This window comes from Akebia trifoliata, chromosome 11 (assembly GCF_017979445.1).
Source record: "Akebia trifoliata isolate Shusen 1 chromosome 11, ASM1797944v1, whole genome shotgun sequence".
NCBI lineage: Eukaryota > Viridiplantae > Streptophyta > Magnoliopsida > Ranunculales > Lardizabalaceae > Akebia > Akebia trifoliata.
The window spans coordinates 19,359,870-19,374,804 of NC_141385.1; the positions used below are offsets into that span (position 1 = coordinate 19,359,870).

The 14,935-nt window shown below is 35.5% G+C and overlaps 2 protein-coding genes across 4 annotated transcripts in view; both read left to right on the top strand.

Moving 5' to 3' along the window:
- The window catches only part of LOC147391089 (brefeldin A-inhibited guanine nucleotide-exchange protein 5-like), a 24,454-nt gene extending 17,409 nt beyond the window's left edge, over positions 1-7,045 (top strand). For all 3 annotated transcript variants that reach the window (XM_086459745.1, XM_086459743.1, XM_086459744.1), the window contains exons 6-8: positions 5,181-5,537; positions 6,664-6,827; positions 6,909-7,045. In XM_086459745.1, the coding sequence (XP_086315871.1) occupies positions 5,181-5,537; positions 6,664-6,795 (489 nt within the window). In that variant the 3' untranslated portion in view covers positions 6,796-6,827; positions 6,909-7,045. The remainder of the gene's footprint in view (positions 1-5,180; positions 5,538-6,663; positions 6,828-6,908) is intronic.
- LOC147391090 (brefeldin A-inhibited guanine nucleotide-exchange protein 5-like) lies at positions 6,853-12,300 on the top strand. Its single transcript, XM_086458992.1, has 7 exons — positions 6,853-7,210; positions 7,319-7,497; positions 9,396-9,512; positions 9,872-10,008; positions 10,276-10,437; positions 11,518-11,613; positions 12,030-12,300. The coding sequence occupies exons 1-5, from the start codon at positions 6,853-6,855 to the stop codon at positions 10,304-10,306; spliced, it is 822 nt and encodes a 273-aa protein (XP_086315118.1). The 3' UTR covers positions 10,307-10,437; positions 11,518-11,613; positions 12,030-12,300.
- The last annotated feature ends 2,635 nt before the right edge of the window (positions 12,301-14,935 follow it).

Genomic DNA, 14,935 nt, shown 5'->3' on the forward strand with positions numbered 1-14,935 from the left:
ATTTTGGAAATCCTTTTTTCCAAAATTCTTAACCCAATTCTAAATTTCAAATCCCAAATCCCAAATCCCAAATCAGATACCCTAGTCATCCCCTTTTTCTTCTTCTTCCTCTATGATCTATCGTCTTTCATCATATTTGGTATCAGAACTAAACCTGAAATAGTTAAAGATGATAGTGGAAGTCAAAATTAGATTTGTTTTGCCTTTCAGGAAATCATTTGAGGTATTGTGTAGTGATGATTATGAATAGAATCTGATTTCAACAAATTTCGTTGAGAAGACCTTACAAAATGCCGAAGCTAAGAGATTTTGTAGATATTATGATGAAGATTTTGTAGATATTATGATGAAGATTTTGTTGTTCAATTTTGTGAAGGAAAGTTCAATAGTTCTGAGTGTAAGGTGGTGATTTTAAAGGAATGTCATATTGTGCTGGGACGCGGTTGGACATCACGTGAATGGGTTACTTTTGATGCTGAACAGGATATTCTACGTGTTGCTTCATACAAACGATATCTACTCAAGATATCATCGTGAAAGTCAATACCTATGGTACCACCAATCCAAGAGCAGGTTGCAAAAAAGACATCGAACATCAGTTTCAGAAGATGGTGTGTTTACAGCTCTAGAATTAGTGCAGGAACTAGATCATGAAGTGGAAAATATGTCAAAAGAGCCTAAGATATTTTTGGAGACAACATCTATAGTTCTTGTTCATGATGCCGCTATTCCATTACTACCTCAAACCGACTTAATCATCTCAGACAGGTACAATGAAGACTTTGCCCGTGATAGAAGATCTCAATTTGAAGTTAATGGTTCAACACCACATCGAGACATGAGGACAAATATTTGCCAAAAGGGATGAACCACAAATTGTCATGATCATTCTCAAGCACTTTAAAATTCGTGGATGAGTTTTCTCCAACCAAAGGAGAATAATGCGGAACACAAATCAAGTCAACAGTAAAAAATGTAGGTTTCTTATAAATAAATCACAAGAGTTAGGGTTAAGTAAACAAGAGATTAGAAAAGGCAAAAACGAAGAGAGATATGGGAGAAGAGGTGAAATCTTAGGTCATTCTCATCCCATTATTTTACTTAAAACATTAACCTCTATTAATATTAAGTGAACTGCACAAAATACCTTGGCAATCACTTTTACATAATAATATTAAAAAAAAGCATATATGCGTACACTCCCCTTCAAGTTGGTGCATAGATATCTATCATGCCCAACTTGGACAACAAAAAAACCAATCTAGCCTTGTTAACTCCTCTCGGAAGAATATCTGCCAATTGATCAGAAGACTGAATGTAGGGAATGCAAATCTGTCTGGCATGGAGTTTTTCACGAATAAAATGACGATCCACCTCAATGTGTTTAGTGCGATCATGTTGGACAAGGTTGTGAGCAATATTGATGGCGGCCTTGCTGTCACAAAAAAGTTGCATTGAACTAGGCACAAAAAAACTTAGCTCAGATAGGATAGATTGCAAAGACAAGGCATCACATACCCCATGAGTCATAGCTCGATATTCAATTTCAACACTAGAGCAGGACACTACAGATTGCTTCTTACTACGCCAAGTCACATGATTACCCCCAACAAAAATACAATAGCCAAAAGTGGAACGACTATTTATAAGGGATCCAACCCCAATCAACATCAGTGAATATTTCAACACGTGTGTGACCATGACGAGCAAATAATATACCACATCCAGGTAAGGACTTCAAGTATTGAAGTATCCGTTATGCAACATCAAGATGGGGAGTCTGAGGAGCATGCATAAATTGACCGATCATACTTACAACATATGAGATATCAAGACGAGTGAGTGATAAATAAATAAGCTTCCCCGCCAAGTGCTAATACTGTCCAACATCTAGTACTAACTCTTCGACTATGTCACAAAGATGATGATTAGGCTCAATTGGGGTTTCAACAGGCTTTGCTGCAAGCTTTCCTGTTTGGGTGAGCAAATCTAACACATTTTTTCCGACTTAGTAAGATATAGTGTAGCGGAAATGTAGGATTTAGAGTCAATGGACTCAAGTTGAACCAATAGGTTCAAAAGGGTGAATTGATGGATTCAAAACTCTAGTAAACTAGAAGACAAGTTTGTTCTAAGCAAAGAATTGTATTTGATTGATAATTATCAATTTTCAGATTTGGAACTCCTTATATAGATACCTCCATCATAACAACTTAAAATCCTGGGTCATTCTCATCCCATGATTTCACTTAAATATTAACCTCTATTAATATTTAGTGATTGCCCAAAATACTCTGGCAGTTAGTTTTACATAATAATATAACAAAGAAGCATATATGTGTGCAAGGGGCTCCGATGAAAAAGTAGTTATTATTTAGGTTTTCACTTAATTAGGTCTAGATTTATTATTCGAGATTATTTTACATTAGTTATGTTTTTAGTTTTGAGTTGTTTTAGGGTTTTATTTTTATGTTTTTTGGGTTTATTTTCACGTTTTATTGGTCCATGGTCTTAGTATAATATTTATGGGCAATTTAGTAACTTTAGTTAGTCTCTTATTTAAGTTTATTAGGGTTGAAAAATTAAGAGAGAGAAAGTTACAACATTAGATTATATATTTGGTTGTTTAGTTTGATTAGGATTCTTGGATTTATTTTCTTTACATAGATTGTGTTGAGTGTTGTTTTATCCGCCTCCGTTCTCGGGTGTCACATGCTCACGTATCATGCCCCAAATCGATCTGTGACCTTCTTATATTCATAGTTGTGCCTTTTTCATCAAATCGGTCTTTTGGGGTAAATGGTTGTCAACATGGTATCAGAGCGCTAAGTTTGTATAGGTCATTGTTCAAGTCTCCTCGAAGGAATTTTCCACCCTTATGGGTGATGGGGAGTACTAAGTGTTGTGTTATCCGCCTTTGCTCTCGGGTGTCACATGCTCACGTATCGTGCACTAGTTCGACCTGTGACCCTCTTATATTCATACTTGCACATTCCCCATCAGATCAGTCTTTTGGGGTAAATGGTTGTCAATAGATTGTACTAAGATATTTTGTAAGGAAGATGATGAATGAAAAAAAAAAATATATAGTTATTGTTTGGATGTTGGTGCATTCAACGTGGTTGATGCCATGGAAATCATTGGGGTAATTCTAAGGTAAATAACTTGGAATAAACTTTATTTCATTTATATATAGATTTATTAAGATTTTTTTTAATGAAGAGAATAAATGGAATAAACAAAATTATAGTTATTGTTTGGATGTTGGTGAATTAAACGTGGTTGATGCTATGGAAATCATTGGGGTGATTCCAAGGTAAATATATATATATATATATATATATATATATATATATATATATATATATTATATATATATATTTCTTTTTTTAATCTTCTTCTTATCCTCTATCTCTTCTCCAATCCATCTTTTCTACATTTTTTCTTTTTTTTTCTTTTTTTGTGAGAGATCAAGAAATCATAAAGAATCCATCAAGAACCCTTTAATCCTTTCAAGAAACTAATCCATAAACTATGTTTTTTTTATTTTTGATTTCTCGAATTCTTAATTCTTGATTCTTGAAACCTACAAACCTTAATCTTTTCCACTTTCTTTTAACCCTCATCTAACCCCAACTAAAATATAGTATTTTACAAAACTTTGTATTTTACATCTCAATAGTCAATTGGGATTTTGGAAATCCTTTTTCGCTCAAATCCTTAACCCAATCCCAAATCCCAAATCAGATCCTAATCACCCCCTTTTTCTTCATCTTCCCCCACCGTCCTACATCAATATTACCTCATGTGACCTCAAAAACCAAGTTTAGAGTTAATATAGGAACACAATTTTGTTTCCAAGAAGCTTGCAATTACCTGTGCTTCTGGTGTCGGAGGGAATCATTCATAGCCATAGTCGATCCATTATGCGCATCATTGTTGACATACGTTGCAATATTCGGACGCAATGGCCCTACTTAGTCACCACCACCATCATTGTCAAAGCTTTATCCCCTAAAAAATTGGGGTTTTCTAATTGAATCCTATTCCTTCACCCAGTTCTGCGAAAAGCCATATCATCTATTGATTCAGGTTTGTTCATACTGTTCTCACTACCTCAATCTGCATCCTTGTTGGTCTTTCTCTCGTTTTTTTAGAACCTTCAACTTGCATGTTCCTTAGAGTTCTTTTTTTTTCTCCTTTTGGAACTGAGGCATCTTGGCACATGTTCCTTATGGTTGTGCTATTATTGATCTTTATTTCACATAACCTAACTTCTCAATCGACTTTCCCTTAGTTTGTCACCTATTGGGAGTTTGGGACCACTCCTACATTTTGAGGAATGCATTTTTCTGAGTCATTTTTCCTGTTCATCTCAGCATCCTCATCTCTGTTGTGATTGAAAATCAATGCAAAACTAAAATTTGTGGGTGTTGGGGACTTGGTCGCTCCTTTGCACACGTAAACTTTTCAGATTAAAATTTCAGTGCGAATGAATGATTTCGTGGCATTCAGAGGTTTGCACCAATTTGCAAGTATAACAAGAAGAGCCTACACGTCTTTGATGATCAGGATTTTTATGGTAATAGCTATTCTCCTAAAGAGCTCTTTTTTTGCTAGTGTTACTCTGGCATTGAATGCTTGCTGTGTTGATACTTGTTGCTACTCATACATTCCTGAGCATGGCACAACAGTTTTGGACATGTACCAAAAAAATGATATCAAAATATGTCTAATTCCAACACGATAAAATGAGATTCCTTTTGTGAAAATCCATGTAACATATCATGTGAAGTATGGAACCTCATAAGTGAAAATGTTAAGAATCCTCACAACTATGTTGAATAGTTTACATTAGCCGTTAACATACATAGTAGAACTTCTAATCTTTTCGTGATGTAAGTTTTGCTATCTGCTTTCTTAGATTTCCCAGTAGTTTTGTTTCATTAATACATGCTTACATCTTCTAAAGTAGGTTTTGGCTTTTATTCATCTGATATTTATTTCTAATATTTTTGTTCAGCCATATTGCCATGTTCAAATTTTCAGAAGTTGATGTGCCTAACACCTGTCAAGTGTCGACACCTTGACTTCTTGGCACCCATGTCACATGTCTAGGTGACACTACTTTTTTGGTGCTTGGAATGAGAGATTTGATAAAGACTGTTTTCTTTTACCAGGGCCTTATACCAGGTGGTGCTCTGAAACCCATTGATGTAAATGCGGATCTGACTTTTGATGTGACTGAGCACTATTGGTTTCCAATGCTTGCGGGCTTATCTGACCTGACATCAAATCCTAGAGCAGAGGTCAGAAATTGTGCCCTTGAGGTGCTTTTCGATTTGTTGAATGAGAGAGATCGCAAATTCTCGTCAGCATTTTGGGAGAGCATTTTTCACCGTGTCCTTTTCCCCATTTTTGATCATGTGAGACATGCTGGAAGGGAGAACTTGGTTTCTTCTGGTGATGAATGGCTTCGTGAAACCAGTATTCACTCACTTCAGTTGTTGTGGAACCTTTTTAATACTTTCTACAAGGTACACACAACTTGAATTTGGTTCATGGACCTTTTTCTCTTCTGAACTAAGTGCCAAGTGTCTTTGATAGAATAAACTTTACCTTGATTGTTTTTAATGTTATGCATGTGAATACTGGCTTTTTAGAATTGAACGGAGGAACAAGATTCGCTCAGCTGATCCCAAATTTTTGGGATAAAGCTTTGACGGCAACGCTGATGATAATGATGTTTTGCACTAATATTGAGCTTATCTTGGGATTGGTTGAGCTTATCTAAAGGAATTCTCCTTTTAGATAATTTTGTTTTCCTTGTTCTCTTTCTTCTGTTCATGTATTGTTTGGGGATTTTCCTTTTATCTTAATGAATTCATATTCACTTCTGAAAGACTGGGGACTTTGCTCAAGATAGAGTTGAACGGTGGAATAGGATCCATGTTGTTTCCTCTATATTTGGGATCTGTGTTACGTGGTCCATCGGTTGGCTTGGTTTGAATTCAGGTTCGTGGTTCACCACTCTAGAACGAACCCAGTTAGTAGGGGGAGGCAGAGACAATTTGTTTCTTGGTTCACTTAAGTTCGCTAGTTCAGTTTGCTCATGCACTCATGCAAGTTACACGTAAGACTATAATGTTAAAAATTCTTAGAGTTAAACAGAAACAAATACATATAATGGTCCAAATTCTAAATATAAACAATGATAAAAATAAAAATAGAGCTAAAATATGCATATATCGAAAAAAGTAACAGATCTAAAAACCATCCCTTATCAAGATCAAATGTCATACTAATTAAACTAAAATCAACAAGCTTTCATGTTCCAGTAGCATGCAGAAATGTTAATGTTCATTGAGATTCAAAGAACAAATGTTTGAAGATGTATTTCCTAATGAACTATTTATTTCACCCTAAAAGACGAGAAGTTATGGCAACTACCAGGTGGCTGGATTGTTCATCATGATCTCTATGCAGTCCGCAACACTAGATGTAATTTTAATTATCAAGTTCCGAACATCAATGAATCCCACCCCACCCCACCCCACCCATGCATATGCATGTGTATAGTTCTAACATTTAATATTTTTCGAACTGTCTCAGATGTATTAATCGTGTTTACAACTTCATTTCTTTTTTCCTTATTATGTGCAGGAGGTCTGCTTTATGCTGCCACCTCTGCTTGGTTTGCTGCTGGATTGTGCCAAAAAGACTGATCAAGCAGTGGTTTCAATCTCCTGGTGCTTTGGTGCATCTCATAGAAGTTGGAGGCCACCAATTCAGTGAAAACGACTGGGATACCCACTTAAAAGCATTAGGTAAAGTCTTGCTTCTTACTTGATTATGTGCTGTATCCTTCGAAGTTTTTATTTGCGTCTTCTTCATTTTTTTATTGTCAGGGATGCTTCATACACAACTCAACCTGTTGAGCTCCTCAACTCTTTGGGTTTTGATAGCTCAAAGAGCCAGTCGTTGCTAACCAGAGATACAGAGATTAATACAAGAGACAGTCCTTCCCTTAGGTCTGTTGACAATGGGAAAGTGGACAATCATCAGTTTGGTAGGAGTGAGAATGGGAAAATCTTTGGTTGGGCATCTCCTCGTGTTGGTGTTGACAGCCCTAGAAAGAATCCCAGTGCATCTATCTTTCAGGATGATTATCAAGACATCAAGCCACATCCAAATTTGGAGGAATCTGAAGGTTTGCGATTCTTAAGTATATTTTTGCGCTGAATATGGATGCTTAATCTATGTTCTAAACTTTATTGCATTTATTCAAGGTAAGTCTCTAAATGGAACCTTTTTGTAGGCCTTCCATCACCATCCGGAAGATGTCAAAAACCTGCTGGAGCTCAAGATTTCCAACGTAGTCAAACATTAGGTCAAAGGATAATGGGTAATATGATGGACAACCTTTTACTCAGAAATCTTACCTCTAAATCAAGAAGCCATCCTTCAGATGCTTTGGTACCATCTTCTCCGGTCAAGGTATTGGAATGGTGGACATCAACTAACTTTTGGCTGTTAACATTTCAATGATAATTTTCTCACCATAATGGAGTCAAAATCTGAATCTAATTGGGATCCCAGTTCTATGTATTTTCTCTCTTTTATCTAAGCAACTGGTTTGTTTTCTATTCCTTAGCATTTTATATTACAATTTATTCATTGGACAAGAAAGTTATATCACAAATATGTTTCCTTGTGGGAAAGCTATCGATTGTGTTCTTCTCCCCTGGTTATCTGGTATTCTGGAAGCCAAAATCTGAATTACCCTCGATGGCTTAAGGAGAAGATTTTACCATCATTCTCAGTTTAGATATCTGGAGATGGAGAATGATATTTGAGATGGATTTATACAAGTGGTCTTTGTCGGAAGAGACTGATAATTCTCTAAATATTAGGTACATAACAATTAGTATCAGAGTGGTTTCCTAAGCTAAAGGTTGTGGGTTCCAGGGAGGCCAAATCCTATGATTAGAGAAGTACGTGGAGTTCAGGTGAAGATTTGAAGACGGCAAAGACTTGAAGAATTGACTGTGATCAACATGAGATTTGAAAATTCTACAATGATTTTATAAATTTCAACCTTAAGGACAAGGTTGTTTTACAAGAAGGGTGGAATTATACGTACCTAAATATATGAGGATGGGAGAAATGTATTTTTAGTATATTTGAGTATGGGATCATTACTAGTTGGGTTTATGAGGGAGATGGGAAGGAGTTATTTCTACATGGGTACTAGGTGGGTAGTCAGATTCCTTGTGTGGGTAGGTTAGTGAGGGAGTTGTTCTATTTTATAGGGAGTGGTAGTTACTTTTGGAGGGAGGACTCTATGTATTTCATCTCCAAGAAGTTGTTATCTCTGAACTTGATTTCATCTTATCTGTATTGTTTAAAGCAGTTCCAAAGGGATTTGATCTCTGTAGCTTTATGCTCAGCCATATGTCACATTTGGAGGGAACATAACAGGAAACTTTTTTATGTAAATAGAATGGAGGAAGATCAAATTCTTTATCAGATAAGTCTGGACATTCATGGGGTCTTTGATGGGTGGTGGTTGACGATTTGGGTCCCCTAGGTGTAGAGCTGCTGCAACGATGTAGATGTGAAGGAAGGGAGAAACGAGGCCAGTAATGATGGTAAACTAGATGCTCCCTTTGGATGGTTACATCAAATTATATAGCTTAGATCTAACTAGAAGCCATCTATGAAGGTCTGACATATGCGATTCAGAAGGGTTATTCCAATGTGATTGTTTCAGCTGATTCAAAGTATGCAGTGAGTTCAATTAATTCTGTTTCGGAGGCCTCGTGGAAGCATCATAACATCATTTGGAGGATTGAGGACATTAGAAGCCAATTTCCAGGTTGTTTGATTGAATTTTCTTGGCGGGAATCACACCAGGCTGCAGATTTTCTTGCAATGAAAGGATCAATTTTAGAGAGTTTTTGGTTGTTCGGTGATGTTTGTTCTATCCCTCATGAACTGAATCTAATCCTTGCAAAGGATTTGATTTCAGATTATCATAGAGTTTAATCCTTCCATTTCTATTAATACGATGGGTGGGGTCCCATCCCCCTACTTATTGATAAATTTAAAAAAAAAAAAAATTGTGTTTTTGAAATTGACCATCTCAAATGGGTCTTGGGGATCCGATCTTCCTGGAATGAGATCATTATCAATCCACTTCCTCTTTTTATTTTATTTTGTGGTCTGTGAATATTAGGTACATAAAACTATTATACTAGTTCACAATTTCTTGGTTTAGAAAAATTACGTTGTGCTTTGAATGGAAATTTTACTACTAGTTTGTCAATATTTATTATTTTTGTGATACATCTGCAGTTAATTATTTTCTTTTTCTTGATTGAATGCCATTGTAGATTCCTGATGCTGTTGAGCCTGATCTGGTGGATGAGGAGGAAAGTCCCCTACTGGGAACTATTAGGGGTAAATGCATCACTCAACTACTACTTCTAGGGGCAATTGATAGTATTCAGGTATGACTCTCTTTGTTCTGTTTCTTATACATGTTACAATAATTTTGCCTGTTGATGGCAGACATTTTACATGTCTCAAAATTTCAAATCTTATAGACATCCAACCTGATCAATTATATTTGGAAGTTCAGGACATATCACCAATTTACTACATGCAAGAAGGATGTCTAAATGCTCTTTGTTGGGGCTACTGACCTTTCCTTTTCTGTTTTATGGTTTCGGTAGAAAATAATAGTAAAATTGAGAGCCTGAAAATGAAGAAAAAAAGAAACAGGAGAGGTTGTTCATTATTGTGTCTCTTAATACCACTGAAGGTGTAAGATATGTGGTTCATAATTAATGCGACTTTGAAAATGCAGAAAAAATATTGGAGCAAGTTGAAGGCCTCACAGAAGATTACCATAATGGACACTTTGCTCTCCATTTTAGAATTTGCTACTTCATATAATTCATATACCAACCTTAGAATGCGTATGCACCATATTCCTGCTGAAAGGTAGCCTACATATACATATTCCAATTCATTTTTCTTTCTATTCTTATCATATAATTTCCAAAATCCTTTCGGTAAACTAACACATTCATGATTCACAAGCCGCCATTGAATCTTTTTCGCCAGGAATTATCTGGAACCTGCACTTATTTAGATATATTACAGAAAACAACTACAAAATTTAACACTGACAGCGAGGAACCACTGGCCACTAATGGTTCCCATGAGGTTAATGTAGCTTCAGTTGATGACCCAAGCTATATCGAAAAGTCCACTGCAGAAGAGAAGCTTGATGGAGTAGCAGAAGAGCAGCTGGTATCTTTCTGTCGACAGATACTGAAGGAGGCATCTGACCTACAGTATGGCACAGGGGAAGCTGCTAATGTAGATGTTCATTGAGTTCTGGAGTTACGTTCTCCAATTATTGTGAAGGTATGGAAGTTTTGTTTTTCTGAATCTTATTTACTTGTTCTTGTTGAATGTAGGGTGCTTATATATTTAAATTTCTAAAGAAAAGTGTGAAGTGTGAATTATTAAAGAGTTGTTCCCCCCTTTTAATAAGCTCCATGTTGGCTTATTCTTATTGTTACCAAAGGTGATCTTGGAGATCACCTGAGGCAAAAACTGAGATCATCTTGAACGTGCACACCCCAAACATTCAAGGACCACCTAGTTGTTACTTGCTGCCAGCCTCTACTTTGGTGTGAAGCAATCATTTCCTGTAAACTACCTCACTGTTTCAATGGCGAAATATTTACTATACATTTTTTCCTCTAGTGGGGTGGGAACTGCCGGATTTATTGGTAGATGTTTGTCACAATTACTTCTTTTGCTTATTGAAGGGAAACTACACAAACATGGGGTTGTATACTTTAATCAATAGATGATCCTTTTATTGATATGTTTCAGAATTTTAGCAGACCATTGGCTTGCACTTTCGGAGAGGTAGTCCCAAGTTCTTGTTGTCTTTCTTCAGTATGACTTGACTTTATTTTTGCATGTACCCTAGAATTCTGGGCATTTTTTCATTTTTGATGAATTGGATTTGGATGTAGTACATGGATCTGTCCATTTTTTTTCCTTCATATATTCTTTAGCTATTTTCCCCCCTTATTTAGATGTGCACTCTGATGTTAGGTGATATACTGCACACCTAATCCGTTGATTTGCCATGTACTAGAGTTAAAAAAACAAAAAACAAAACAGCTGTTAATGAGGATATGTGGAAAATGTGTGCTCCATGGGATTAATTTGGTGAGGCCCGGATACCCAAGGTATCAACAAAAAAAGGATACATGGCAGCAAGCCAGGAAACTAACAGCCAGGTTACTTGAACACCTGGTGGCACAGAATCTTGTCTCTTAATATCCTAAACTGGTTGACTTGAATCTTTGAGAATTTCAATATTGCTAGTTTAAACATTTTTTATACGGAATTCATCTCAGTTTCTTTCTCTTTGAATTCATGGGTTGCCATAACAAAGAAAGTATACTTACATAACTGGTCTTTCAGGTGCTTAATGGGATGTGCTTTATGAACCCTCAGATTTTCAGAAAGCACCTGAGAGAGTTTTATCCCTTGTTTACTAAGCTTGTGTGCTGCGACCAGGTAATCCTTTCTTCCCTAGGTGTATCTTCTTCAAGTGCATGCATCTATCTCCATTCTCCAACCCAATATTATCCCGACAAATGCTATAAAGACTTGGTCCTCAAGGGCTCAGGATTTATCTGGCTTTCTGGCCTTGTTGATGAAGCTAGAAACATTTACTTTCTGATTTTAGGGCCAAACACCCTAACCTTTGGGTATCCTATTCTTTTTTAGAAAGTGATGGTCCACTTGATCCTCTTCTTACAAGGTAAGAATGTGGGAGGCACACATTCTCCCCATCAAGACACAGACTATGCACTATTAGGACTGTGTTTCATTTTGCTTTCTTTCTATGTTCTCTCACCCCTGCTTTTCTTTTCATATTTGATAGGCTGTCTATATGTCCATTTTGCTGATTATGTCTTGATTTTTATCAGATGGATGTTCGTGGAGCTCTTGGTGACCTCTTCAGCATGCAATTGGGAAGTTTCTACCTTTCAAGAACAACTAGCTTGCTTTCTTGACCTTGGTTTTATCTTTTGAAGCTTTACATCTCCTTTGCTGCCTGACCATACCTAATGGGAATTTATGTCGTTACCTCGTTCTTGTTCTCATTGGGCACATCAGGTTAAAACAACACTATTAGTATACATGTTACATGGAATCTTTTTAATCTAGTGATCACTTGGGAGTTTTTGAATTGTTTAACTTGTTTAAATTACAAATAAATAAAAAATAATAATAATAATTATGTAATAATATATTGCTTTTGTTAAATGCGGGGGAAAATGAAGAAAGAAGCTATAAGATCAAAAAAAAAGAAAAAAAAAGAGTTATATGTGAATTATTGTAACACCATGTTCAAAACTGAGGCATCTCCGGTGTTGAGTAACAAGGTTAGATAATAAAACAAAGGAAGAAAAGGAAGGAGTTTAAATGAGAATGAGAATGATAGAAAAAAAATTGAAGTCATAGACAGGAAAATAATGAAGGCTCTCGTTCCTTCGATGGTGATGATTGATAAAGTAGGGCAAGTTTTAACAACTAAAGTTTTAAAGAAGCAAATAATAGATTGGTGTGTTTAACTCAAATTTGGCAGGGCAATGCAAGGTACATGAAAATGTACAGTTGAGATGAGTGGAAAACAAGTGTTTCCTAGGGATCGGTAAAATTTATTTCTTCTTAAGAAAATTAGAACTATAACTACTTCCAAGTTTCGCTGTCGATTCTAGAATAAATGGAATTGGAAACGCCAAGAATCACGGGTACCTGTCGGTTCCATTTCCCAAGAATCGAGAAGAAAAAAAAAATTCAAAATCATTATAAAAAATTTCCTTCTAAAAAATAACATATTATCAACTTAATTATAATTTTTTCTACCATGTATATGATTTAATATTGTTTTTTTTCAAACTCCAATGTTTAGTATATATGAAAATTTTAAGATCTTTGTATAAAATATGTTAATTTTAAAATATAGAAAATCTTAAAGCATGCATAATGTAAAAATAAATGACAAAATTAATCGATTTCAAGTACCCATGGGTACCCATCAGATAGAACCTAATGGTTCAAGTTCTTATCGGTTCGGTTCCATATTAGACCTGGTTCTAATTGGTTCCAATAAAAAGAAAACTGAAACCAATATTTTCGATTTCGATTTGGGTAAATTGGTACCCGTTGACATCCATTCTCCAATGTACCATCCATCTTCATTTTGGATTGAATAAAAAATATTAAAATATTTATGAATAATCATTTTAGATAGTATGAGTGGAGTGCATACTTGTTAACTATCCAAAATGACTAGCCATTATGGTGTATTTTTATGTTTATTTCTTTTTAAAATTTTCTAAAAATCCAGCTACATCCTCAAATCTAGATTATAGAAAGCTGTAGCTGGGATGGAAATCCATGTAGGCTAACAACTCTTATCAATAAGATTTCAAAAAATCTTACCAAATTTAGCGACTCTAGGCTAGCCTACTCTTGTATATGTATTGAGCTTTGAATTAAAGCCCATTAGCGTATAGCCCAGTATAGAGTTTGCTGAGACAAACAAACCATAGGGCAAAGAATGGGTCTGTTTCATTTATTTTATTATTATTACTGATCTTCACCACTTTCTCCAACACCGCTGCACTTGAAAACCCCTTGCTTTACGTCTGTAGGAGTTTTAAAGGTGCGTCCTTTCTCTATCTGTCTATTATATGTGTGTGTGAATCTGATAATAAGACCAGAATTGTGCATGCTTCTGCATGATTTAGTTGGTAATCTTTTATTTCAATCAAGTTTTTATTTTTTATTATCTGTTTTTAATTGAAGGACGTTAGCTAGAGTTTTGATTTCATAGAACTTTTAGGACTTTCGATATCCGAGTAATTTTCTGGTTTTCAATAATCTCCTCCCCATTCATTGATTGCGTAATTTATTTGTAATATTTTCAATGGCCCTACGTTCTACTGATCTACTTGTAGAAATATTGTGGGTTTGAGTAGATCAAACCTTTGTTCTTTGCAAATTTCATTTTTTTTTTCTTCTCTTCGTACTTTTTTTCTAAAGCTGTAATCAATTGATCTAAACTATGCATAATAACTAGGGGTGCACATTGGATCAGGTAAATCTAAGAACTGAACTAATGAAGCTTTTGGATTGGATTGGTTTGGATTGAACACACTCACGATTAAGTTAATTTGGTTCGATTCCGAATTAGGGATATATAGAACCGAACCAATCCAAAAATCGAACAATCTATTATATATATATATATATAGGGAAATGTTCAGCAACAAACCATTTGACAAACATTTGGCAAAATTTTTGAAAATATGGGTTACAGGTTTTGGAATGGGCTGATTTTTGGTGAGGATGATCTCTACAGGGAATAGATCATCATCACCAAAAATCAGCCCATTCCAAAAACTTCTAACCCATCAAAAATGGTTTACAAAAAATGGACGGTCCACGATTTTTTTCAACCTGTAACATGGGGCTAGAAGTTTTGGAATGGGCTGATTTTTTATGAGGATGATCTCCTCACCGTAGAGATCATCCTCACCAAAAATCAGCCCATTCCAAAAACCTCTAACCCATGTTTTGAAAAATGTTTTGCCAAAATGTTTGTCAAAATGTTTGTGCTGAAAGGGACCCATATATATATATATATATATATATATATATATATATATATAATATATAATATATATAATATATATATATATATGGGTCCCGTTCGCCACCCTTAGTTTTACCCACATTTTTAAACAAACGCGTTTTGTCTTACATGGGTTAGAAGTTTCGGAATGAGCTGATTTTTGGTGAGGATGATCTCTATGGTGAGGAG